Genomic DNA, 19453 nt, shown 5'->3' on the forward strand with positions numbered 1-19453 from the left:
ATTCAATCAAATCAAATCAATTTTATTTATATAGCGCCAAATCACAACAAACAGTTGCCCCAAGGCACTTTATATTGTAAGGCAAAAGCCATACAATAATTACAGAAAAACCCCAACGGTCAAAACGACCCCCTATGAGCAAGCACTTGGCGACAGTGGGAAAGAAAAACTCCCTTTTAACAGGAAGAAACCTCCAGCAGAACCAGGCTCAGGGAGGGGCAGTCTTCTGCTGGGACTGGTTGGGGCTGAGGGGAGAGAATCAGGAAAAAGACATGCTGTGGAGGGGAGCAGAGATCAATCACTAATGATTTAATGCAGAGTGGTGCATACAGAGCAAAAAGAGAAAGAAACACTCAGTGCATCATGGGAACCCCCCAGCAGTCTAAGTCTATAGCAGCATAACTAAGGGATGGTTCAGGGTCACCTGATCCAGCCCTAACTATAAGCTTTAGCAAAAAGGAAAGTTTTAAGCTTAATCATAAAAGTAGAGAGGGTGTCTGTCTCCCTAATCCGAATTGGGAGCTGGTTCCACAGGAGAGGAGCCTGAAAGCTGAAGGCTCTGCCTCCCATTCTACTCTTACAAACCCTAGGAACTACAAGTAAGCCTGCAGTCTGAGAGTGAAGTGCTCTATTGGGGTGATATGGTACTATGAGGTCCCTAAGATAAGATGGGACCTGATTATTCAAAACCTTATAAGTAAGAAGAAGAATTTTAAAATCTATTCTGGAATTAACAGGGAGCCAATGAAGAGAAGCCAATATAGGTGAAATATGCTCTCTCCTTCTAGTCCCTGTCAGTACTCTAGCTGCAGCATTTTGAATTAACTTGAATTAGTTCCTACAATTTAGATGGCAAATCCCCCATAGCAAATTTGTGTTAAATTTCCAGTGTTAAAGCTATAGGGCCACCCAAATTTCACTAAACTGACAACATTTAGTTTCTACTGATATCCAAGCATTATAATGTAGCTTTATTTTTTAAGTGTGTTTCAAAATGACATATTTTTTAACAAAGAGAACATATTAATCTGGGGGAGGGGGGAATTCCATAAGAAATGTTTTATTTTCCTTTTAACACCATTTGCAGGAGTTAATGCCTGTGCGCATGCATTAGCTTTTAAAAACACTGCAACTTACCTTTGATCTCAGATGATGCATGCACACGTAGCAAACTGATGTCCATGAGATGTCTTGTAAATCACTTCAGAGGTGAAATTGGGTTACAAAAACACCAATTTAAAATTTATAAGTGTTTAGTTCTTACTAGCTTTTAGATGACATATGAGAAACATGTTAGCTTTACACAAAAACACTGCGGTTTTGGAGTATTTTCTGGCATGTTGGTTTATAGCAGCCAGAGAGAGACCAGCCAGCTGACGTCACCATGCATCTCTACTCTGATTGGCTGTTACTGTCTGCTTACAAACACCCCTCCGCATGTCTGGGGAAGTCCCCACATGATCTATGATGTCACTGTGGTAGCTATCATATCCTGTATGTGTCGCTACCATAAGTAGTTCAAGGCTATCTTTTCTTTGGAATGTTTTTTCCCTTCAGGGGAACTTTTTTTTCTACACAGCGGGAATTTTGATAATGCTGGCAATGTCATATTTCAAATGCCCTTTTACTTGTTTCTTTATTTATTTATTATAATTTTTATTTTCAAATGCAAGTCACAGACTTAAGGTACAAAAATACATTTTTTATATATACAGTAGTGTTCAGAATAATAGTAGTGCTATGTGACTAAAAAGATTAATCCAGCTTTTGAGTATATTTCTTACTGTTACATGGGAAACAAGGTACCAGTAGATTCAGTAGATTCTCACAAATCCAACAAGACCAAGCATTCATAATATGCACATTCTTAAGGCTATAAAATTGGGCTATTAGTAAAAAAAAAAAGTAGAAAAGGGGGTGTTCACAATAATAGTAGTGTGGCATTCAATCAGTGAGTTTGTCAATTTTGTGTAACAAACACGTGTGAATCAGGTGTCCCCTATTTAAGGATGAAGCCAGCACCTGTTGAACATGCTTTTCTCTTTGAAAGCCTGAGGAAAATGGGACGTTCAAGACGTTGTTCAGAAGAACAGCGTAATTTGATTAAAAAGTTGATTGGAGAGGGGAAAAATTATACGCAGGTGCAAAAAATTATAAGCTGTTCATCTACAATGATCTCCAATGCTTTAAAATGGACAAAAAAAAAATAAACCAGAGAAGCATGGAAGAAAATGGAAAACAACCATCAAAATGGATAGAAGAATAACCAAAATGGCAAAGGCTCACCCATTGATCAGCTCCAGGATGATCAAAGACAGTCTGGATCAGTTTGGATATGTCATAATATTTGAAGAGGTCATGTTGCCTTATGCTGAAGAGGACATGCCCTTGAAATGGATGTTTCAACAAGACAATGACCCCAAGCACACTAGTAAACAAGCAAAATCTTGGTTCCAAACCAACAAAATTAATGCCTCGCAGATGTGAAGAAATCATGAAAAACTGTGGTTATACAACTAAATACTAGTTTAGTGATTCACAGGATTGCTAAAAAAGCAGTTTGAACATAATAGTTTTGAGTTTGTAGCGTCAACAGCAGATGCTACTATGTTGTTGTTGGATTTGTGAGAATCTACTGAATCTACTGGTACCTTGTTTCCCATGTAACAATAAGAAATATACTCAAAAGCTGGATTAATCTTTTTAGTCACATAGCACTACTATTATTCTGAACACTACTGTATAACAAATACCAAACAGAACCCCATAACTACCCATAACGCCCTCCCTTCTCCCCAACCCACGATCCTCTATTCTGTATAAGTAAATCCAAATTAAGTGAAAATAGAATCACTCACTCATCTTCAACCACTTACTCCAGTCAAGGGTCACAGGGGCTGGAGCCTATCCCAGCGGTCATAGAGCATGAGGCGGGGTACACCGTGGACAGAATGCCAGTCTGTCATAGGGCCACATATAGACAAGCAAACACATTCACACCCACACGCACACCTACAGACAATTTAAAGTTTCCAATCCACCTAACCTGCATGTCTTTGGATGTGGGAGGAAGCCGGAGCACCCAGAGGGAACCCATGGAAACACTGGGAGAACACGCAACCTCCGCACAGAATGGCCACTGGTGGATCTCAATCCCATGACTTTCTTGCTGTGAGGCAACAGTGCGAACCACGAAACCACTGTGCTGCCCACTGTGGCAATTTAAAGGCTAACAAATAAAATCATAATGGTGCAAATGAAAAGTCTTTTCATGCCTTAAATCTAAAAAAATCTTTGTGGCCCTAAGTCTCTAAGGCACACAAGTGTAAAAGTGATGAGATTAGATTTTCATTTCATCCAAATTTACACCACATAGGTGTCACACTGTATTTATGTTAAATTACATAGTGATAATTCACCTCTCTATGTGTATTAAACTCCATCCATGAGTGAGCAGGAAATGAGAAAAAGAAGAAATGTCTAAATGAGCAATATAATAAAATACCATCACTTGTAATATTATGCATTTAATTTATGTTGAGCATCTTTGCACCTCCACAGGAAAAGTAGATCATTAGAATGAACACACACAGCGCTGTTGTTGTTCTTCTTTCGGCTGTTCTTTTGCCACAGCGGATACAACCAGATCCGCACTGGTATATGGCACAGGTTTTACGCTGGATATGCCCTTCCTGACGCAACTTGTTTTACCTGGTGAAACACACACAGCCACTGGTGTTCCAACGAGGTCTCCCATCCAAGTATTAACCAGGACCCACACTGCTGAGCTCCTGAGATCTGACAGGATCAGAGTCACACAGAGCAGACTGTATATGCAAACGCTAAAAAGTATTATTTTAACTATTTTGAAAGTGTTACATTTAACTAATTGACAGTGTTATCTGTAAAACACTTACAGTGGGGTAAAAAAGTATTTAGTCAGTCCATGATTGTGCAACTTCTACTTAGAAAGATGAGAGAGGTCTGTAATTTTCAACATAGGTACACTTCAACTGTGAGAGACAAAACGAGAAAAAAAAATACAGGATTGTAGGAGTTTTAAAGAATTTATTTGTAAATTATGGTGGAAAAAAAGTATTTGGTCACCCACAAACAAGCAACATTTATGGCTCTCACAGACCTGTAACTTATTCTTTAAGAAGCTCTTCTGTCCTCCACCTGTTACCTGTATTAATGGCACCTGTTTGAACTTGTTATCTGTGTAAGAGACACCTATCCACAGCCTCAATCAGTCAGACTCAAAACTCAACCATGGCCAAGACCAAAGAGCTGTTGAAGGACACCAGGAAGAAAATTGTAGATGTGCACCAGGCTGGGAAGAGTGAATCTACAATAGTCAAGCAGGTTGGTGTGAATAAATCAACTGCGGGAGCAATTGTAAGAAAATGGAAGACATACAAGACCATTGATAATCTTCCTCAATCTGGGGATCAATGCAAGATGTCATCCCGTGGGGTCAAAATGATCATGAAAATGGTTAACAGAAATCCCAGAACTACACAGAGGGACCTGATGATTAACCTGCAGAGAGCTGGGACCAAAGTAACAAAGGCTACACACAGAGAGGAACTCAAATCCTGCAATGCCAGGCGTACGTGTCCAGGCCCCTCTGAAGTTTGCCAGAGAGCATATGGATGATCCAGAAGAGGATTGGGAGAATAGCATGTGTTCAGATGAAACCAAAATAGAACTTTTTGGTAAAAACTCAACTCTTTGTGTTTGAAGGAAGAAGAATGCTGAGTTGCATCCCAAGAACACCATACCTACTGTGAAGCATGAGGGTGGAAACATCATGCTTTGGGGCTGTTTTTCTGCAAAGGGGCCAGTATGACTGATCTGTGTTAAGGGAAGAATGAATGGGGCCATGTATCATGAGATTTTAAGACAAAACCTCCTTCCATCAGTGAGAGCATTGAAGATGCAACGTGGCTGGGTCTTCCAGCATGACAATGATCCCAAACACACCACTCGGGCAACGAAGGAGTGGCTCCGTAAAAAGCATTTCAAGGAGTGGCCAAGCCAGTCTCCAGATGTCAACCCCATAGAAAATTTGTTGAGGGAGTTGAAAGTCCAGGCCCAGCGACAACCCCAAAACATCACTGCTCTAGAGGAGATCTGCATGGAGGAATGGGCCAAAATTCCAGCTACAGTGTGTGCAAACCTGGTGAAGACTTACAGGAAACATTTGACCTCTGTCATTGCCAACAAAGATTATGTTACAAATTATTGAGTTGAACTTTTGTTATTGACCAAATACTTTTTTTCCACCATAATTTCCAAATAAATTCTTTAAAAATCCTACAATGTGATTTCCTGGATTTTTTTTTTCTCATTTTGTCTCTCATAGTTGAAGTGTACCTATGATGAAAATTACAGACCTCTCTCATCTTTCTAAGTAGGAGAACTTGCACAATCATGAATTGAATAAATACTTTTTTACCCCAGAAAAGTTTTAACAGTAGGTTTTATGTGGCAGTCCAGAGGCCATGTTGTTGTCCATAGTTAGAAGATTTGAGATGCAAAGCCAACCTGGCTTTTTTGTGAAATCTGATTTCATGTTTTTTTTTTTGTTGTTGTTGTTGTTTTGTTTTGTTTTGTTTTCTCAGGCTATTTTTCAGCCAAGTACAACTAGTATTACCAGCCAATGCAGGGCATGCTCTGCTTCCCTTCTGATACGTGACGGGATCAGGTGTACTCAGAGTCACATGCCTGCAGCATCAATCTTGACAACATAATCGTGATTAAATCATTTAATTTAAACTGACAGGCAAATATGTGGGTTTTTACACATTTGCAAATCAAGCTATTCAATCTTTAGTTGGTTATCACTACTACAAGAAAATAGGCCACCTTTTGAGTCTGGTACCAATTAATAAAGATCCCAAAACATAATCTTAACTGAATGATTGGATTGGAACTGGTGTGCAAATTTCCATGTTTTTGTTTGTTTGCCGATCATGTTGTTATAGGTTTCTTGGTCCAGTCACCAATATGGGTGGCTGATCACCATCTCTTGCAAAGGGATATGCACAAGTTGGAGGCAGCGTGGCATTAAACATTGGTACCCTTCCTAGACAGGGCAACTTTAGTGTGAAACCCACAACTCAGTCACTCAGTCTGTCACATTTCTTTTGTGAGTGAGATTACTTCAGTAGTCCTGGTTCAATTCTCACCAAATTTTGCATATACGAGGGCTGTCCGTAAAGTATAGGTCCTTTTTATTTTTTTCAAAAACTATATCGATTTCATTCATATGTTTTTACGTCAGACATGCTTGCACCCTTGTGCGCATGCGTGAGTTTTTCCACGCCTGTCGGTGACGTCATTCGCCTGTGAGCACTCCTTGTGGGAGGAGTCGTCCAGCCCCTCGTCGGAATTCCTTTGTCTGAGAAGTTGCTGAGAGACTGGCGCTTTGTTTGATCAAAATTTTTTCTAAACCTGTGAGACACATCGAAGTGGACACGGTTCGAAAAATTAAGCTGGTTTTCAGTGAAAATTTTAACAGCTGATGAGAGATTTTGAGGTGATTCTGTCGCTTTAAGGACTTTTCACGGTGCGAGACGTCGCTCAGCGCTCTCAGGCAGCGTCATCAGCCTGTTTCAAGCTTAAAACCTCCACATTTCAGGCTCTATTAATCCAGGACGTCGTGAGAGAACAGAGAAGTTTCAGAAGAATTCGGTTTCAGCATTTTATCCGGATATTCCACTGTTAAAGGATATTTTTTTAATGAAAGACGTGCGGACGGGTCCACGCGTCGGGACGCAGCCGACGCGGCGCGGCGGCACAGGAAAAACACGTCCGTGTTGATAACCATTTGTTAAAATCCAGTTGGCTTTTGATGGCTTTCAGTGGAGTGAGTATATGAGAAATTGTTTATCAGCTGGAGATGTTCCAACTTGTCCTCAAGGCTTCCAAGGCTTCCAACAACAATTTATTAGGCACCAATGCTTAAAAATACCAAAAAATACCAAAAAAAAGTTACAGGGAAAAAAAGAACAAGTAAACAATGTATATGACACCCAGGACATAATTAGTCACTTGGAGGTGTTCACTTATGAATTTGTTGGTTTGTCAGAAGAAAACTGGTTGTGAAAGAGAGGATTTGAGGCATATTCATGAGTGTACCCATAACTGTGTCCAGCATACAATTAGTGGCTTTATTATTATTATTATTATTATTATTATTATTATTATTATTATTATTATTATTTCATTGCATGAAAACATTTTTATTTTGTTGATGTTCTTCAATAGCTGTAGACATTTTAACAAGATATATGGAATATACAAAATTGGTTTATTTATTTATTTCTAAATGTATTGTAAATGACTCAAGCCTCAGATTAGGGAGGAACAAATAATAATAATACCTTTTATTTGTTAGGTGCCTTTCTGGGCACTCAAGGTTGCCTTACAACAATACAACATAACAACAACAATATAAAATGACATTAAAACAAAGTTAAAAACAGTTAAGGTTAAAATTAAACAGGACAAAGCAGTTATGGTTGTAGTTAGTAGGCTTGTCTAAACAGATGAGTTTTGAGTTTAGACTTGAAATCAGTGAGTGAAGTGGTATTGCGGAGGTCTGGGGGGAGAGTGTTCCAGAGCTGGGGAGCAGAGCGGCTGAATGCCCTGCTCCCCACAGTGACAAGACGGGTGGGGGGGGACGGAAAGCTGGTGGGAGGAAGCGGAGCGGAGGGAACGGGCAAGTGAGTTGATGTGGATGAGGTCAGTCAAGTACGGGGGGGCAAGGTTGTGGATGGCTTTAAATGTGAGGAGCAGAAGTTTGTAGTGGATGCGGTGAGAGATGGGGAGCCAGTGAAGCTGCTGGAGAACCAGGATGATGTGATTTATGGAGGGTGTGTGTGTGTGTGTGTGTGTGTGTGTGTGTGTGTGTGTGTGTGTGTGTGTGTGTGTGTGTGTGTGTGTGTGTGTGTGTGTGTGTGTGTGTGTGTGTGTGTGATGATGCAGGCGGCAGAATTCTGGACCAGTTGAAGTTTATGAATAGTTTTGTGGGGGAGACCAAACAGGAGGGAGTTGCAGTAGTCCAGACAGGAGGTGACGAGGCTGTGGACAAGGATGGCGGTGTAGTGAGGATTGAGGAAGGGACGAAGGCGGTGGATGTTTTGGAGGTGAAAGTAAGCGGAGCGGACAATGTTATTTATATGTGCGGTGAAGGAGAGGGAGCTGTCGAGGATCAATCAATCAATTCAATCAATTTTATTTATATAGCGCCAAATCACAACAAACAGTTTCCCCAAGGCGCTTTATATTGTAAGGCAAGGCCATACAATAATTATGTAAAAACCCCAATGGTCAAAACGACCCCCTGTGAGCAAGCACTTGGCGACAGAGGGAAGGAGGATGTCGAGGAAGGGTAAAGACCTGGTCCACTGTTCCATAACCAGGACAAAGTAGGTTTGATCCTGGTTGTGGAACAGTGGACCAGGTCTTTACCCTTTCAAGGATATTAGAAGGGGCTTGTGAATATGACAAAGTAGTCTACATGCATTTTGTGGACTTGGAAAAGGCATACAAACCAGTCCCTGGAGGTATCCTTTGGGGCTGCTGCAGGAGGATGGGGTACCGGAACCACTGCAATAAGCAATCCAGTGTCTATACAACCAAAGTAGGGGCGTGTATGCATTCTTGGCAGGACCCAAAGCCTGTTTCCGGTGAACTCCACCAAGGCTGCCCCTTGTCACCAAGCCTGTTTGTGATGTTCATGGATGGGAATTCAAGATGCAGTTTGTGCTTGATGTGGTTCTGTTGGTGTCATCAAACTGTGAGTACTGTTGCAGAGTGAGCAGGTTTGAGGCTGAATGTGAAGCGACTGGGAAGAGGGTCAACAGCTCCAAATGTGAGACCACGGTCCCCTGTCAGAAAAAGGTGAATTGTCCCCTCTGGGTCTGAAGAGAGTTAACGCCAGAACTGGAGGAGTTCAAGTATCTCAAGGCCTTGTTCACCAGTTGTGGTAAGTTGGAGCATGAGATTCATAGACAGATTGGGGCTATGTTTTATGTTTTCTGGACACTGTCATGGTCAAGAAAGAGCTGATCCAGAAGACAAACTCTCAATTTGCCAGTAGATTTATGCTCCTATCCTCACTTATGGTCATGTACTTTGGGTAATGATGGAATGAACAAGGTCACAATCCAAGCAGTGGAAATGAGATTCTCCCGTTGGGTATCTGAACTTATATTTGGGGACAGTGTGAGAAGCTCGAATATCTGGGAGGGACTCTACCACTGCTTCTTCACATCAAAAGGAGACAGCTTATGGTGGTTTGGGTATAGGGTGAAGATGCCCCTGGTTGTCCCCCTTTGGGGGTCTTCAAAGCACATCCAGGAGGGAGGACGTCCCAAGGAAGTCCCAGGACATGCCACGGGGATTATACAGTGCATTGGGAAAGTTTTCACAGTGCTTCACTTTTTCCACATTTTGTTGTGTTTGGCCCCATATTCCAAAATGGATTAAACTCATTTTTCCCCACAAAATTATACACACAACACCCCATAATGACAATGTCAAAAAAAGTTTTGGGTTTTTTAATATTTTTTGCAAATTTACATAAAAAAGTAAATCACATGTACATAAGTATTCACAATCTTTGCTGTAAAGCTCAGAATTGACATTACAGTTCTGATCAAGAGTGTAAATGACTTTCCTCTGGATAAATGATTGTTGTCTGTCTACTGTAATATTTCATTTTCTGGATTACCACTTCAGAGTGTGAGATGTCTGCAGATGGTTCAGAATACTGCTCCAAGACTCTTCACTAAAACCAGGAGATTTGACTTCCTTTCACTTTCTCCCTGTGACTGTAGAAGCAGATTTCAATGTTTTGCTGCTGACATATAAGGTTTTAAATGGCCATGCACCTGCCTCTTTTGCTGAATTTGACAAACCTTATGTGCCTTCTCTTGTCCTGTGGTTGCAGGATGCTGGCTTGTTCTGTGTTCCGAGGATAAAAAATAAATCAGCAGGCTTTGAAAAAGTAATGCACTGTGATCACATCAACAGAAACAAGACAGCACATAACCTTAGCAAAAAAAGCAAATGTTTGTCCTTTTTTTTGCTAACCCTAAACCTAAACCCAAATGCAAACCTAAATCTAACCGTAATGTGCATTTCTCAGTGCTAAATGTGAAATGTGAATGCTCAATGAAAAATATCCTTTGCACATGCAAATTAATTAATTAATTAAGCATGCTTTGTTTTATTTTTTATTATTATTGTTATTTGTATATAAAATGCATCACACTACAAACTTCACTTTAGTTGAATATTTGAAGATTAATCTAAAACCCCTTTAATTTCTGCTGTCTTGAGTGAGTTTTTCATCTTGTTTAATTATACTGACTGGCTGACATGCTTTATTTTTTGCACTTGTTCAACTTTAATTGTTGTGATAGAAGCAATTTTTATATTATTGTTGTTTATTCTGGTTTATTGAGATTTTATTATGTAAAGCACTTTGTATTGTATTTTTTTCTACTTGAATGTACTATAAAATTATTAATACAGTATTGTCTGGAGTATAACACATCTTTTTTTTGTGTGTGGGGGGGGTAGTAGTAGTAGTATGGAAGATCCTCTTATATACTGAAAAATCAGACATTCATTATTATTAATAATAATTAGAATGACCGTTGATATTGGACTTGTCTAGGAATCAAAACACAAAATAAACTTGAATAATAATAAAAAGAATAAATGCCAAAAATAAAATATACACTACAACAAAGCACAAAAGCACCCAAATTAATGTTCTGATAATACAGAAAGGTGTGATTTACATGCTATTGCAACTTATACAGTGGTACTGCTCATATATGCTTTTATTTTTTTTTCTTTTCAAGTGCCTTTTTTTTTTTACATGTGCAGCTTGGACTCTAACATTGGTATTGTTGTTGCTGTCACTATTTCCAGTATTAATATTTTTTTGTTTTAACAATGGGAACATGACTCCTTTGGTGTTAACTATGAGCCTCGTATTTGCCGATGGGCTCAAGCCAAGAGTATTTAAAAAAGTATAGAGTACTCTGCAATACTGCCAAACTCGCCCAGGATTCCAGGCTCTTTATCAGGTTAAAAGTGAGGAACATTACCGTTCCAAGTGTTTAGCTGTCAAGTGCATAACATTCTGACCTCCTAAGACCCAGAATAGACCCGTTTTATTATCCAGGAAATTCCTAGTTTCCTTACCTATAGGTGTGGTGCAGATGTCTGTGTATCGCATGTCTCACAGTAACACCAGTGGTTCTCTGGCTCTAACCCACAGCTAAAAACTTTAGCCGCTGTGACACAGTTCAGGGACTACGTGCAAGCTTGTGTGTGTGTGTGTGTGTGTGTGTTTTGAAGAGAAGACGTCTAACAACTGTGAAGGTCCAGCGATATCATTGATATTCACATAATCATCTTTCTTCTGAAGAAAAAGTAGTTTGGGCTTCAACTTAAACATTTGATAATCTGTGAGGAAAAACACAAAAGGGACATTCTGCAGATTCTTGACCTTTCCTCAACTTTAGCACTCCCAGAGGCAGAAAAGGAGTATCTTTCACCACAGTTATTAGTTCACCGAGACACCCTTGACCTCTGCGGTGGTAGCCAACTGTCAACATAACTGATGTTATTGCAATGTAGGTTCACTCTCTTTGACATCTACTGGAATCATTCAGTGCAGCTTCATTCACAGGCCTCAGGTTGAAGTAGAAATTTTATGAACATTATGAAAACATACATGTTCCTTTTAATCGCATTAAGGGTTCAAACTATATAGGCAGACTGAGAGTGTCTGGGCTCCACCTGCCTTAGAATTATTAATATAATTATATTATTATTATTATTATTATTATTATTATTATTATTATTATTATTATTATTATCCGTGACAGTTGATGTGCAGCACCAGTAACATGCAAACATAGAAACTGATACAAATAAATAGTTACTCACCTAAACTCAGTGAGTGGTGCAAAACAGTCCTGCAATAAATGCTACTTTACAAAAAAAAAAAAAAATACAACTTTATTCAGCTGATAAATCAAATATTTCTGCACAAACTTTATGATGCACTGTTGGCTGCACATTGTGGATGTGATGCACTAAAAAGGCAAAATATTTTGTCCACCTCATCGACATGTGGAGAAGAGTATAGCTGAAAAAAATCTATCCATCCGTGTGTGTGTGTAATCATCAAAACTGAAATGTCCAACATTCCTAAAAATGAATGACATTTGACACATTACATTACACCTTTAAAGAAAAGAAAGGGGGGAAAAATGAGCTTTTTTTGCATGTGAACTCTGACATTTTCTACAAAATTGCAGATGATCACTTAATTCATTTTTTTGTTTTTGTGTTTTGTTACAAATCATAGGTGACCTCTTAAATAATATATATATATATATATATATATATATATATATATATATATATATATATATATATATATATCCTGAGATACATTATGTACTTTTTAAGAGGAAAGTGGCTACATGTTGGACTTAATTTATAAATATTTGATATTTCATTGTCTTGCAAATGTTTTGGCTTTGTTGTAGCTTTTGCACAGCCACAGATACACACATACACACACAGAGAGAGAGAAAAAAGGAAACGTGACTTAAATATGTACATCAATTCCACATGATCAGAATGTGTCAAAATAACTTAATTTTCTAAATTTTCTCAGTAAGAAACAAGAAAACATGTGCAACTGATGTGCATTTTTTAAAAATCCTCCAACAGGGTTGTTTTTGATAGATGGATAGATAGATAGAGAGATAGAGAGAGAGAGAGAGAGAGAGAGAGAGAGAGAGAGAGAGAGAGAGAGAGAGAGAGAGAGAGAGAGAGAGATACAGTAAGTGAAAAACTGTACCGGCTGCATTAAAATACACACTTCATGAAGTGAAAAGTCACAGTGTGATCATTAAAGTCACACAGCTGAGCCCTCTGCACATTTACATCACAACCCTTTTGTGACGTCACAGCGCTGCGTTTGTTTTGTCCCTTTTGCCGTCATTTAAATACAAATGCAAATATTCCGATTGGTTTCATTAATGACTGCACGAGTGCACGAGGCGTGGACTTAAAGTGTGTGTGCGCGTTGGATGGTGCGCGTGTGCTCGCGCACACGCGCACAGGACGCAGCGGCAGAAAACGCGTTGGTAGTGCACGCGAATTGTTTGTTCTCTCTCTCTCTCTCTGCTTGTGCTGGTAATTAGACTTTCACAAGAGCCAGTAAATCAGTTAACAATGATGGTTTATTGCTCTCAACACGTGTCATTGTTTATTAGGAGACTAATGTCTAGGTTAAAAAAAAAATATATATATATATATATATATATAAACCATGGTGAATAGCTAATGCATATTATTAATTATTATTATTATTATTATTATTTTGTTCGGGGTTTTTTTAAGAGCTACTTTGGGTCTCCTCCTCCACAGCCACCACGTTTAGCCCCCTGCACACATTTCCTGCGGGTTATCACGATTGCCATGATTCCCCTCCTTTCAGATGTGTTAGCCAGATTACCATCAGTGGCCCTCAGATATTTTTAACAGATCCTCAGCGCTCGGCAATATCCACTCGGAGCCATCTGGTGCAGATCAAAATCTGCGCTGACTTCTCGGGCTTCAGTCGTGAAGGCATCAAATCTTGATGCGCAAAAATCCGTCCTTTTGACTCGGGAGGTGAGCGATATAAGAGTCAAATCAAATAAAAATATAACTTAAAAAAACATCCTCTTGTGGGGCCACATGCGTGGAATAATGAAAGCATTTTCCCCATTTTTTTTCTGAGCTGGAAATTGGATTTGTATTTTCATTTCAATTTAAAAACTTGTGTATCAAATTTAAAAATAAATGAATGAATCGAATTATTGGGATGTACTTTTTTAAAACATTTATTTCTAGTCATAAACAATCATGCTTTAAAATTAATGCAAATAAACTGAAGTGAAAAAAAAATCCAGATTAATCTTATTAAATATTTTTCAAGAAATCAAACAATGCAGATTAAAATGTTTCTCTCGAAATAATTTTGCTTTGCACTTCTTCTCACCTGGTAAACATGATTACCGATTATATGAGAAAATTTAAGAAACAAAAAACAACCAATTTGTTATTTGGGTCATAAAATGTCAGCAAATGGTAAAAACGTTGATCAGTGTTTTCCAGAGCCAAAGATGATGCATTTAAAAGTCCCTCAAAAATTCAGTTTACTGCCAGAAAGCAAGAAAGAAACTAGTAAAATCAACCAGAAATTATTCACATTTAAGAAACAGAAATAAGATTATTTGGATATTTTTAAAACGCCAGAAAAGGATTAATTATTTATCAAAATAGTTGCCATTAATTTTATAGTCGATTAATAATAGTTGACTCAAGAATACAAACGTAAATTATTAATTTTTTTATATTTTAGCCAGATATTAATTAATAAATCACTGAACATAAATATGAATGTGTCTTGTTTGGAGACGCTTTTCGAGTTTTTTTTTTTTTTTTTTGTGCATTATACACTGTAATAACGCACGGGCAGCCGTCTGTTAGAAGTCGTAAAAAGTCAATCACGTGCACAAAGGCGCTTTGCGTCTTTAATTACAACTGAAATCTATTCAAAGTTCGCTCCTTCTTGACGGGTTTACTTCCCCCGGTGTCGGACAGCTGTGAAATCGTGTCGACAGGTTGTCATACAGCAATCAAAGCCTTCGGTGAATGGACTCTAATGCTTGAACATTTAACATACAATAAGTCCAAACACGGGGAGAGAGAGAGAGAGAGAGAGAGAGAGAGAGAGAGAGAGAGAGAGAGAGAGAGAGAGAGAGAGAGAGAGAGAGAGAGAGAGAGAGAGAGAGAGAGGCCACAGCCAATGTGCTCACTCTATATTTACATTATCCACATTGCTCCAAACGAGGAGGAGCTTACAGGCTCAAGTAGGGGATGCCAATCAAAGCATCAACTTCAAATTGTATCTGAGAGATCAGCTCGGAGACCTCAGGGCCACGCGCGTCAGTTGGAGCGCAATTGTTGATCAGATCACATCCAGCCGGCGCGAGAAAAAGAGAGAGGAAGTCGAGCGTCTTCTTTTGACTGCAGCGCTGACTTAAAACACTTTTCGCCTCCTGGTTCTTTGTTTTGGTTCTTGCACACTTTTTTTCTTTCTTTCTGCGCACCGTTTTGGTCGGAGAGGCGAGAGCTGCTGCGCGGCACTTTTTCTTCGACGCTGTGGAGATGTCGTTCCCGCAGCTCGGCTACCCGCAGTATTTAAGTGCCTCCCAGGCGGTGTACGGCAGCGACAGACCGGCCGTGCTGACGCCTTCGTCCCGCGGAGGGAGCGGCGAAATCCCCGGAAGCCCCTCGGCCACCGCCGCCGCGGCGGTCACGTCGGTCCTGGGCATGTACGCCAACCCGTACGCGCACAACTACAGCGCTTTCTTACCGTACACCAGCGCGGACCTGGCTCTCTTCTCTCAAATGGTAAGAATTTTTTTTTTAAAATATAGAAAAGATATGCATGCGATCTGACGTTTTGCGCAGCGTCTTGTTTGCTTTGGAAAAGTTTGATCTGAAATTGCAACAACAGGAAAAAAAATCACGAAAGCGGACATGTGGGAATAAAATACGTAGATGACTTAATTAAACCAATTTATTAGATTGTTATAACGGATCATTGGAAAGTTTGCATTGACTTTACGCACGAAATTCGAAAATCTGCGATTAATTACGCGCTGTGAACACTGAAGCAGTTTTTCTACATGCTAAGTCAAATTATTTAAAATGATGTTTAAAATCAATAACTGTAATCGTTTTCTTAAAAAATATTTAGAAATACATTAAAATACCAGAAATGTGCGGTTTGTTTAATGTTTCTGTGCATACGCATCACAGTTTCATTTTAAGAAAGCAAGCCAGTCTCAGGGTTTCATGACAAAAAATAAATAAACAAAATAAAATAATTAATGTACTTCAGCCTATAATGTGCGTATCAGTCCCACGTAACGTCCAAATCAAACGTGTTGTCACCCCTAATGCAAACGTGTGCGTAATGTTTGAGTTAGTGGATATGATTGAATACTGGAGAAATGAATTATGTATATTAAATCACGTGGAAAATATGTGCAGTTGTGCGACCAAACAAAACTTAGCCAAGGCCTCGAGGCTGACTTGACGTAAGGGCACAGAAAGGACGTGCGTAAAAGGCGTGAATGACGTGCGTAAAAGGAAAAAATGGAACAAAGTTTCACGAGTGTTTTTACGTTTGCTTGTGCCTTTTCCCATTATATTATTGTCTTTGACTAATTCAAAAAAATGTTCTATAATGCACATGCAAATTCTCTTTTATTTACAAATAAAAAACTAAGTAAATAAACAACACAGACACATGTCAGATGTTATACAAATAATGATGCGTTTCTTTAAAATCGTTAAAATCAGTGTTTAATCTGAGCAGTCACTGTGATTTATTTATTTATTTGTTTGTTTGTTTATTTTTAAGGGATCCCAGTACGACTTGAAGGACAGTCCTGGTGTTCACCCTGCCAGCTTCGCTGCTCACACCTCCCCAGCCTTCTATCCATACGGACAGTTCCAGTACGGCGACCCGGCAAGACCCAAGAACGCCACGCGGGAGAGTACCAGTACCCTGAAAGCCTGGCTCAACGAGCACCGGAAGAACCCGTACCCGACCAAAGGGGAGAAGATCATGCTGGCCATCATCACCAAAATGACGCTGACGCAGGTCTCCACATGGTTCGCAAACGCCAGGAGGAGGCTGAAGAAGGAGAACAAGGTGACCTGGGGGAGCAGGAGCAAAGAGGACGGGGAGGACGGCAACTTGTTCGGCAGCGGGGACGAGGCGGAGAAAAACGAAGACGAGGAGGAGATTGATTTGGAGAGCATAGACATCGACAAAATAGATGACAACGACGGGGATCAAAGCAACGAGGAGGATGACGACAAATCCACCGAGGGGAGCAGGGAGCACAGAGGGAGATCAGGTGCTGGGGGAGAGCTGGACAGCTTGGAGAAACGACGGACCTTCTCCCTGCAGGCCCACGAGGCCTTCGACAAATCTAAGAGCGTGCTTTCGCTGCATCCGGGGAGTAAGGAAAACCCGGACGGGAGCATCACCAACACGAGAGTCCTGAGTCCGGACAGAGCCGGAAGCTTCCCTCTGCAGAGCATCAACAAACCCAAAATCTGGTCATTAGCAGAAACAGCCACCAGTCCTGACAGCTCCAGCCAGAAACCCACGTCCCCGTGCGGACCGGCGGGCGCCACTCACCCGTCAGCGCCCCATCACCAGATCCAGACTCACCCGGCTTTCCTGCCCAGCCACGGACTGTACACCTGCCAGATTGGAAAGTTCCACAACTGGACGAACGGCGCGTTCCTGGGACAGAACTCCCTGATCAACGTGAGGTCGTTTCTGGGCCAGCACCATCACCACTTAGCGGCCCAGCAGCAGCAGCAGCCGTCGGTGGTGGTATCGCCCGTAGCGGCTGCAGCGGCTCTCAGCAACGACAGCAAGGCGCCTCCAGAGACGCACAGTCCCAAGCACATAGGTACCAAGACCGTCGCACTTCAGCATTTTCACTGCATGCTTTTATTTATTTATTTATTTATTTTTTCCTTTCTTCTTCTTCTTAATGATATAAATGAGATTTCTGCACCGACATGGAGATGATATACCTCCACAAGAGTTATAGCTGTAACTCATTTTTGTTTATTATCAGGCCATAATGAACAGAAATTATATTTCATGCTGCGCAAAACTCAAAAAAGTTATTTTGTTTATTTGTTTTAGACCACGAAAACGGTGTAAGGTCTGATTCACCCCCATCACAGCCTCTGAAGTCTTCATTTCGACCTCTTCACGACAGGTGAGACAAGTTTCAACTTTAACTTACTTCATAAATGCGCCCACATTTTATTGAAATTATAATAAATTTACATATTCTATAAATTATTTATAAGTTATATTATTGTTATTATTATTATTATTATTACTGTTGTTAAAGCTGCCAACAATTTTCCCCCTCAAAAATTAAAAGTAATAAAAAAAAGTCATCAAACCTTGGTCAAACGAATTTCTCAATTAAATTTTTTATTTAAAATTTTTCTTTATTTTATTTTATTTATTTTTTTGGGGGGGGGGTGGAGAACTTAGAAATGATCTTCTCTTTTAAATATACAACTAAAAACAAATAAATGCAGTTTGCTTTGGGGGGTGACAGAGGTCTTGACTCCCATCCCACACCTCCTTTAATTCCTCCCCTCTAGGGAGAGTGTGGCTACTTATCAAGTCAGCGAGTAAAACGGGTTCTGTCTGGGCCCTGTGCGTTCCCTAAAGACCCCTGGGAGCCCCAGAGCCCCTGGGAACCAACAGAAGAAAAAAAAAAAACGTTGAAACTGCCACAAAACCTACTCCCATGTTGTTGTTGTTGTTGTTATTATTATTATTATTATTTCTGGGGAGGTGGATCAGATGGGGCTTTACAATCTGTTTCACATCAGACTTTGTTCAGTCTGCGCACACATCACATGCGCATTGGAAGCCGCTGTCCAAACACGGCGGGGTATTTATCTGCTTTTTTTCTTCTCCCCCTTTTCTCTCTCTCTCTCTCTCTCTCTCTCTCTCTCTCTCTCTCTCTCTCTCTCTCTCTCTCTCTCTATTATTCTTTATCCAGATCCTCTCTGCCTTCCAGCGCCAGGACTCCTCCAGACGCCACGCAACGCATCCTCACTGCTCTCTCCTCGGCTTGATCAAGACATATTTTGCGCTTAAAAAAAAAGAAAAGAGAAAGAAAGAAAGTAGAAAAAGACTACCTTAAAAAAAGGACAATGAGAAATAACCTAATGCAGCATAACATTCAGAACAAATGGCGTAATTTGGTCATATCCTGTGGATGGATGGATTAAGTCCTCTATTGTCGTGTAGCCTATAATCGCACCTATAATGTTATTTTCTCTCTCTCTCTCTCTCTCTCTCTCTCTCTCTCTCTCTCTCTCTCTCTCTCTCTCTCTGCCCCCCCCCCACCCCCCGCCCCCACTTTGCCCACGCAGGCTGAGACATTTTGGTAGGATTTTTACTTTATTCTTGCTCTCATTATTATAATTATTATTATTATAATTATTATTTTATGTCGCTTGTATTTTTGGTGTCCTTTCTTTAATGTAAATATCAAGTGATTTAAATTTGTAAATAGGAAACGTTGAAGGAATTTGTCCAGATGGTATATTTTGCCTAATAAACTAAATGAAATTATAGAGAAAATCAAGCCTATAACCAGCCTATTATTATTATTATTATTATTATTATTATTATTATTATTATTATTTAATAATAATAATAACAATGATGATGATAATTAATTGTAATTTTGGCGCATGAACCACGCGGGTTTGATTTGAGTAA

General features: G+C 39.9%; 1 protein-coding gene and 1 long non-coding RNA gene across 2 annotated transcripts; both read left to right on the plus strand.

The window, feature by feature from the left end:
- Positions 1-952: 952 nt before the first annotated feature.
- LOC117513365 lies at positions 953-7848 on the plus strand. The gene is made up of 3 exons (XR_004561585.1): positions 953-965; positions 4312-4317; positions 7499-7848. It is a non-coding gene; the product is annotated as an uncharacterized LOC117513365 (long non-coding RNA).
- Positions 7849-15221: 7373 nt separating this feature from the next.
- Positions 15222-19034, plus strand: irx1a (iroquois homeobox 1a). Its single transcript, XM_034175257.1, has 4 exons — positions 15222-15513; positions 16532-17600; positions 17843-17918; positions 18726-19034. The coding sequence occupies exons 1-4, from the start codon at positions 15268-15270 to the stop codon at positions 18799-18801; spliced, it is 1467 nt and encodes a 488-aa protein (XP_034031148.1). The 5' UTR covers positions 15222-15267; the 3' UTR covers positions 18802-19034.
- The last annotated feature ends 419 nt before the right edge of the window (positions 19035-19453 follow it).

The sequence above is a fragment of the Thalassophryne amazonica genome, chromosome 7 (assembly GCF_902500255.1).
Source record: "Thalassophryne amazonica chromosome 7, fThaAma1.1, whole genome shotgun sequence".
In the NCBI taxonomy this organism is placed as follows: domain Eukaryota; kingdom Metazoa; phylum Chordata; class Actinopteri; order Batrachoidiformes; family Batrachoididae; genus Thalassophryne; species Thalassophryne amazonica.

Excerpts from the sequence above, each read along its gene's own strand:
- irx1a (XM_034175257.1), top strand. The coding sequence starts at position 15,268 with ATGTCGTTCCCGCAGCTCGGCTACCCGCAGTATTTAAGTGCCTCCCAG. Across the intron at positions 15,514-16,531 it reads TGGCTCTCTTCTCTCAAATG|GGATCCCAGTACGACTTGAA; the intron begins GTAAGAATTTTT and ends TTTATTTTTAAG. Across the intron at positions 17,919-18,725 it reads TTTCGACCTCTTCACGACAG|ATCCTCTCTGCCTTCCAGCG; the intron begins GTGAGACAAGTT and ends TTCTTTATCCAG.